At 33.1% G+C, this 8744-nt stretch overlaps 1 protein-coding gene across 2 annotated transcripts in view; it reads left to right on the forward strand.

Annotated features, from left to right (window-relative positions):
* Positions 1-286: 286 nt before the first annotated feature.
* Positions 287-8744, forward strand: part of Hrs (Hepatocyte growth factor regulated tyrosine kinase substrate) — a 9914-nt gene continuing 1456 nt past the window's right edge. Inside the window, exons 1-9 of one of the 2 annotated variants that reach the window (XM_018459197.1) lie at positions 287-505; positions 572-656; positions 1120-1195; positions 1437-1625; positions 1709-1983; positions 2058-2133; positions 4604-4780; positions 8177-8550; positions 8639-8744. The exon at positions 8639-8744 is cut by the window's right edge and continues 208 nt beyond it. In XM_018459197.1, the coding sequence (XP_018314699.1) occupies positions 469-505; positions 572-656; positions 1120-1195; positions 1437-1625; positions 1709-1983; positions 2058-2133; positions 4604-4780; positions 8177-8550; positions 8639-8744 (1395 nt within the window). In that variant the 5' untranslated portion in view covers positions 287-468. Of the gene's footprint in view, positions 506-549; positions 657-1119; positions 1196-1436; positions 1626-1708; positions 1984-2057; positions 2134-4603; positions 4781-8176; positions 8551-8638 lie in introns of both variants that reach the window. The other variant, XM_018459198.1, reaches the window with a different exon arrangement.

Here is an 8744-nt window from a genome sequence, read left to right on the forward strand (position 1 = left end):
CGCTCGCCGGAATCAGCCCGAAATGTGCATCTAGTGCCGAGCACTGCTGTATATTAAACAAAGACATCTATCGTATAGGTCGCGGCCTAAATGCACGGTGTAACCGTAGCCATTATAGCAAGGACAATTTATGCTCACAAGCACTGTAAGCGCCAAAGCGAACGCAGCCATAGTACAAGGGCCAACCCACTTGAAGCGCTGCAATCGTTTCCGTGGTTTAATACGGATCTTGCGCTTCTCTTGGTATATGTTCTGTGGAGAGTGCAGTAAGTCAAGACTGTCAAGAGTGGCCAAGAGGAACCAGAAGGAACGGGGAACGACTGGAACGAGAAAAGTGGAGAAAAATAGGATTGTGTCAAAGTTGCTCTTTAGCTGTTGCAAGCCGATCGCCGAGTACGGATTATTGTTCGTGTACAGTGGTGAAAAATTCTAGGAAGGTGACAACGCGCATTACATCGGAGTTACAAAATGTTTCGCAGTTCTACGAATTTTGATAAATTATTAGGTAAGCTTCTTTGAAATTTGTGCAAAATGTCGGAGCTTCCTAAGCCACTCATTAATCCACTCGTAGATAAGGCAACAAGTCATTTGCAGTTAGAACCAGACTGGCCTACAATTATGCAGATTTGTGATCTTATACGTCAGAGCGATGTTCAGTAAGCATCACTTTTGTAAAAAGTTATCGTTTATTTTACTTAATTATTAGGATTTTTACTTAGGATATAACACACGTTGTCTATTGTATTCCTTTTAAAGCACCTTACTTTTAAAAATCCATGTTACGGGCCACTTACCAACTCTGATTAACTTAGGCCCAGTTTCACAACTCGCAGTTGATTCTATAACCGAGGTTCAACTTATTCGTTGTCCCTTTCCAATTCTAGAATTGGAAAGAGATGAGAAACAAGTTGAACCTCGGTTAAGAGTTAACCGTGAGTTGTGGAATTGGGCCTTGATCGGCCGATTAGTTCATTGGAATTGACCAATCGCATTTGTCATTTTGTTTGACAACAGATGGCCAATTCCAATGGACTAATCGGTCGATTAAATTAATCAGAGTTGGTAAAAGTAGCCCTAAATATATTATTGCTTCTGTTTCTAAACATTTTATATATTTAGACCAAAAGCTGCACTCACTGCTATAAAGAAGAAGATGATAAACAGTAATCCACATGTAGCATTATATGCCTTACTGGTAAGAAATTGGACTGTTTTCTGTTTCTGCGCTAAAAGTCTCTTTCTGGCTTTTGACAAATATTAGATTCATTTATTTGTCAATTATTGAGATTTTGATCAAACATACTTATTTCACTTTTAAGTTCAAAAAGTGTACACTAGTTTAGCCACAGAAAATAAATCTAATATATCATAATTTAAAAAAAAGATTGTATTTATTGTTTGTTGTTTTATTGATGTTTATTAATTTATTTATTCAGGTACTGGAATCTTGTGTAAAAAATTGTGGGACATTGATTCATGATGAGATAGCTACCAAACAATACATGGAACAACTAAAAGAACTAGTTAAAACTTCTCCGCACGAAAATGTTAGACTAAAAACTTTAGAGCTAATACAAGCTTGGGCTCATGCATTTCGTCATAGTCCCAAATATAGGACTGTTCAAGTGATAAATTATTATGTGTTATAATATAATCAGCATATAATTTTATTTATTTATTTCATCTTTCTGTTATTTATTTTTCTCAGGATACGTTAAATATAATGAAAGCCGAAGGTTATCAATTTCCTGCTTTGAAAGAAAGCGATGCTATGTTTAGAGCAGATACTGCGCCTGCATGGGCAGATGGTGAAGTCTGCCATCGATGTCGTGTAACTTTCAGCATGGTTCAACGGAAGCATCACTGCAGAGCATGTGGTCAAGTCTTTTGTGGCCAGTGTTCGAGTAAAGTCTCTACTTTGCCAAAATTTGGAATTGAGAAAGAAGTACGAGTTTGTGAAGCTTGTTACGAACAAGTTAACAAGTCAGTGAAATTTCTCATTTTATTCATCATGACTTATACAGTTTGGATAGTTTTTAAATGTTACAGTTTTTCAGACCATCTACAACGCAAACCAAAGATACCGACCTTCCAGCAGAATATCTCAAAAGTACTTTGGCTCAACAGCAACAAGTAAGTACTTTTATTTTATTGAATTGTAAATATATTGTAATAACAATAATATTATATGTAAATGTCATTACACTTAATATAACATTATATGTAAACAATAATAACGTATAATAAATTAACCTAACTAAGACTCCTTATAAATCAAAAAACAATGAAAGAACAAGGGCAGTAGGAGTCAAGCGCGGGAGACGTTGCGCAAATAACACGACTATCGTAGCGTGAAAATTCTTTATTTTACTAAAGCACTTACATGTTTCGGCTCATTTTTGAGCCTTCTTCAGAGATAACTAATACAATCACATACATAGAATATAACAATTATTAACTAGTCATGGTGATCTTCCTCACCTCGAGAGTATAAATACCAGAATTAAATCCAGATAAGAATGCAGTAAAAAAGAAAAAGGGGGGAAAGAAATTTTGAAATTCTCGAAATAAAGAAAATGTAAAACTAATGTATCAAAAAATTTTGAAATTATAATTAATTATTCCGATGGTTAGGAAGCTCACCTTGATCACAAGATACCGCATCGCAAACATTACTCTTAATACTTCAAAAACCAGGTGAGCTTCCTAACCATCGGAATAATTAATTATAATTTCAAAATTTTTTGATACATTAGTTTTACATTTTCTTTATTTCGAGAATTTCAAAATTTCTTTCCCCCCTTTTTCTTTTTTACTGCATTCTTATCTGGATTTAATTCTGGTATTTATACTCTCGAGGTGAGGAAGATCACCATGACTAGTTAATAATTGTTATATTCTATGTATGTGATTGTATTAGTTATCTCTGAAGAAGGCTCAAAAATGAGCCGAAACATGTAAGTGCTTTAGTAAAATAAAGAATTTTCACGCTACGATAGTCGTGTTATTTGCGCAACGTCTCCCGCGCTTGACTCCTACTGCCCTTGTTCTTTCATTGTTTTTTAAACAATAATAAACGATTTATTAAGACATATATTTGAATACACAACCAGTAAGAGTTTAATGCCTATTATAGTCAAAGCTGGATCTTAGATGCTTTTTAAATAATTTCTATGTAAATTTATATACTAAATATGTAGTCATTTGAACTGCGCGCCGAAATGATTTTCCAGACTTATAAACACAATTGAACTACTATAGTAACTACAGTAATGTCACAAATTAAATTGATAAGCAATTTAATAATTTGATGTTCAATCTGGCATTCTATTAGAAAGATGTTAATATACTGAAAAATTGTAAATAGATTTATTGCGAAATAGGCTTGTGCCTCGCGGTAGTCTAAAGGCTTAGAACGTACAGAATACAAGAGATTCGGGGCCCATCGACTCTCAGCCGAGGTAATATTTTTCGCAATAAATTTATTTACAGTTTTTCAGCGCATTAATATCTTTCTAGTAGGATGCCAGATTGAGCATCAAATTATTAAATTGCTTATCAATTTAATTTGTGATATTGCTACAGTAGTAATTGCGTTTATAAGTCCGGAAAATCGTTTCTGCACGCAGTTGAAATGACTATATATTTAGTATATAAATTCACATAGGAATTATTTAAAAAGCATCTAAGATCCAGCTTCGACCGTAATAGGCATTAAACTCTTGTTGTGTATTATGTGTAAATATAAAACACTAATTATCTTTATTATTTAATAAATATAATCTGCAAACAAAAATTGATCATTAGTTTTTTAAATTAAATTTAGAAGTTTATAAAAGCTTATAGAAGTTTAATTATTAATAAAAGCATCTCTCTGAAGAAGATTATCGTGTTACATACAGACTTCTATTCCACTTAACTCGAATATCTGAAATATCTTTAACTGAAATATCTTTATTATTTTAAAATCCTATAAGAAAAATCCAGTAAAAAATTGAATCGCCCTTGAAATCTCATTCATGTCCTATATATAATGAAGAAGTATTATCATTACATTATGTATATTTCTCAAAACCATGAAATCGTATGGTTTCAAAAGAAATAAATATTTTTCTACTATTTAAAATAGTAAAATGTATTTAAGATACTTCAGTTGAGTGGAACACACGTATGTGCGCAAAAACTCACACATCCACGTATACGCATTTATGCGCTCTGAACGAGTATAACGTTCAATTTTAAGATTTCATTTATATTCAAATTCGTAATTAAACGTGTCTTCTCTGTTGCCTTGCATACAGGTACTTTTGTCCATTATTTTAAATAATTATGTATACGAAGGTTATATTATGCTATTACGAAAAATTAAGTTTAAAGGAAGGAAGCTATTCTCGAAAATTTAAATTTAAATTCTGATGTGGTTTTTTGAATGTTGTATATTATGTAGTAATTCATTTTACACGCGCATGCGCACACACATACGCACCCGCATATGCACAATATGTATACATATTAACATAAATAAAAAAATATGTATACATATAAACATAAATAAAAACAAAATATATATATATATATTTTATGTTTTTATTTATGTTTTTAGGTTCCAGTTCGAAAAACAGAAGAAGAACTACGAGAAGAAGAAGAATTAAATTTAGCAATAGCCTTAAGTCAGAGTGAAGCTGAACAAAAAGAAAAAGAAAAGAAACGTGCTACAAGCGTTTTAAAATCCAATTCAACTCCAATATCTAGAACAACATATTCTCCGCCACCATCACCTGTAAGTATTTTGTTGCGAATCTATTACATAAAATTATCATAAACAATAAGACTGTACATGCGAAAACAACCAATAGGGAATAAAGGCTAGTAACGGTCGAAGCTAGATCTTTAGTGCTTACATAATTCCATGTGAACTTGTATACTATACAGGGTGTCCCATAACTCTTAATTAGTATTGCTGGGAGTGAAAGAGAATGAAAAATTTTTAACTAAAAGTTACTTTCCCAATTTCGGCTCAAATCATTATTTATCGAGTTATTAACGAGTGAAGTTGATCAATTAGATTGCGCCGAATTTAAATCTTTCAATCTTCAATCTCCATCTTCAATGTATAGTCTAATACCAATCTAACTCGTTATGCAGTTGTTAGATGTTCATAACGATTGTATAATGAATTACAAAATACAGGGGCAGCTGGAATACGCAGGAGCGCAGCGTGCCATGGGGAGTTCCTTGCGCTTACTATACATTCCCCAATTAAATTTTTATTATAATTCATATCAATTAATAAATAAATGAATAAATGGGTAGACATAAATAAATAAATAAATAAAAATAAATTACAGTTAGAAAATCCAATTTCTGATTTGTTTCTTATTCTTTTCTATTATTTCTTTATTTGTTTAATTATTTAATCTATTTGTTCAATTTAATTATTTAATTTCCTTAGCTGGCGATGGGGAAAAACTAACTACGGCATGTTTGTCATATTAAAGAAAATTATTGTTATTAAAAGAAAATTATTGATAGAAAACATTATCAAATTGTTTATAAATAATTTGTTTAAACAACTTAAAAAATTTAATGCATGTGACATGCATGATTCTCACTAATGGTAAGTAGAAACCGATAGAGATCAGTTTTTTAAGAAATTGTGTGAATAAATTGCTTGTAAACAATATTTGACAATTTCGTAATGTATCAAATTGGCATGTATCAAGTAACAAGGAGATGAAAAGTGACGATTGATGATAAAATTAATTACATAAATTATTTACGTATTTGTTAATTCCAGATTTAAAGTGACAGCGCCATCGAATTGCAAAGGAAAAAATACGTAAGAATACATACGATACATATTAAGATATTAAGAAATTATCAAATAAATGATTTACAAGCAATTTCTTGTAAACAGTTTCTTAAAAAAACTTATTTTAAGTAAAAACTGATAGCTCCATCGATTTCTACAAAATAAAATACGTAAGAATCATGCGTGTCAATTTTTTTCAAATTGTTTAAACAAATGGTTTACAAACAATTTATATATTGATTGTGATAATCATTTAAATATAAATGAGCTATAAACAATGCCATAAACAATGATAATTACAAAGTATAACGCAAACATATCAACTTTCAACAGAGGTTATATTCATTGCTGTAATTATTGTTTATTGTAGTAACTCTTTTATATTTATAGATTTTATATCAGTTTGAGCCATTTGTTTTATATTTTAAAATTTATTTTGATAATATTTTTTGCTAATAATCTTTAAATATCCATGACAAACATCCTGTAGTTAGTTTTTCCCCATCGCTGCTAGGTTAGCTATGGAAATTAATTAACTAAATTGAACAAAAGATTAAAAAATTAAATTAAGCAAATAAGTAAATAATAAGTAAGAATAAAAACAATCAAAAATTGGATAAGTTTCCAACTGTAATTTATTATATGAAAAATTGTAATAAAATTTTAATCGGGAAAATATGTACAGTAAGCGCTATGGCATGCTATGCTTCTTCTTCTTCTTCTTCTTAATTAATAATGGCTCCTGCCCCCCCCACTTAGGAGTATACGGAGGCAATACGGCCAGATCTCGTCTTAATGAATTACAGTCTTAATGGATTACAGTATCAAAAAGTGACGCAATGCCCGCGAAAATGGCGTTGCCCGAACGGACACCGGGCGCCTGCGTCTACAACGTCGTCACGTCGAAATAACGCGCGTCCGGACGAACGCACGAGACGAGCCAACTCGCGGACACGCGTCGGGAGGAAGCGATAGCACAGTCAAAGTCGGCAACACTTTCAAAAATATACGATTGTCAGCACCCGATCCGAAACGCGTCCGCCGCGGTCGAGTGGTTCTTCAGAAGAACTCGCATGCTATGCTTCAGTGTATTCCAACTGAATTCGCAATCTGATTGATCCTCTTCTTCTTCTTTTGGTTTCCCCTTGATTGGTTTTCTGACTCAGATATAGAGTCGCAGTACCATGGAGAAATAACGGATCTGTATGATCCAATGAATAACCCCCTCGGGAAGCAGAGGTCTCATCTGATTGATCAACTCAATCGTTAATAACTCGGTAAATAAAGATCTGGGCCAAAATTGGAAAAGGAACGTTTAGTTCAAAATTTCATCCTCTCACTCCCAGACATATTAATTGAGAGTTATGGACACCCTGTATATGTATATACACAGGGTGCGTTCCGATAAGCATTGGCTACGTTTACACCGTGCATTTAGGCCGCGACCTATACAATAGACGTCCTTGTTTATCCTGTACATTAAACAAAGACATCTATCGTATAGGTCGTGGACTAAGCGCACGGTGTAAACGTAGCCAGTGCCAATGCTGAAACTATACAGTATAGGTTACGTGCACTATATAGATTTTCAGCACTGGCAGTAAATATCGGAACGCACACCTACATACATACATGCATACATGCATGCATACTATATTTATGGTCTTTTGAAATGCGCGCCAAAATTTTTTCGGAATTTTAAAACGCAGGGCTGCGTTCCGAAATTACGCCTAGGCTGCGTTCCGTTTCACGCATGATGCATGTTATTTACCCATGTTATTCACCGAGTGTTATGACTCCTGCACACTGGACACGGAAAAGCTTACCGCGCGGCAAAATGCGACGCGATAACCAATAAACATGTTAGGAGTTGTAAGCTTATTGGCTACCGCGTCATATTTTGCCGCGCGACAAGCGTTTCCGCGTCCAGTGTGCAGGAGCCATTAAACAAGGATAAATGATGCATTATGCACATCACGCGTGAAACGGAGCGCAGCCCTAAATAACTCTAGGGCTGCGTGCATTTTTATGCTATAATATACGTAACGTAACCTATAGCTTAGAGTTATCTGGGCGTATTTCCTGAACGCAGCCCACACACACACACACACACACAGCAGAATAGATATTACTGTAGTAATATCACAAATAAATTTGATGCTCAATAGGCATCCACTAAAGATATCTTGGTATGCTGGAAATCTGTAAATAAATTTATTGCGAAAAATATCTTGGCAATAAAATTATTATATTTATCAATAGCCTATCTTATTACGTAATGAATTGCTATTATTATTATTTAACGTTCTCTGTGAAGTTCTTATTTTATCTTAGATAAAATTTTAGTTTAATGTTTCTTATTAGGGTCCTAGTCCATCACAACAGGTACAAGATGACGACGAGATCGAACCTGAACTTGCTAAATATCTAAATCGTAAGTATTGGGAACAAAGGCAAACTGCAAACGAAGATCATGGATCGATTGAACATGGATCAAGAGTAGATGTGACTAGTCCGTCTGCACCTAATATAAGCAGTCCAATGCCTCAAAAATTAGTACTAGTAAAACAGGAAAATGGCGAAATCGATACTCAAATGGAAGAATTCGTAAGAGGTTTAAGATCTCAAGTTGAAATTTTCGTAAATAGAATGAAAAGCAATTCCTCGAGAGGCAGATCTATTGCTAATGATAGTTCAGTTCAAACTTTATTTATGAATATAACAGCTATGCATTCCAGGTATGTTCTAAATCAAACCATTAATTTTATTTTTAATATATTGGATTTTTTATTTTAATCACAGAAAACAATGATTTTTTTTTTGTAGACTATTAAGATATATTCAAGAACAAGATGATAGTAGAGTGTATTATGAAGGCTTGCAAGATAAATTAACTCAGATGAAAGATGCTAGAGCTGCTTTAGACGCTCTT

The sequence above is a fragment of the Mycetomoellerius zeteki genome, unplaced genomic scaffold (assembly GCF_001594055.1).
Source record: "Mycetomoellerius zeteki isolate Tzet28-1 unplaced genomic scaffold, Tzet1.0 scaffold8, whole genome shotgun sequence".
Lineage (NCBI taxonomy): Eukaryota > Metazoa > Arthropoda > Insecta > Hymenoptera > Formicidae > Mycetomoellerius > Mycetomoellerius zeteki.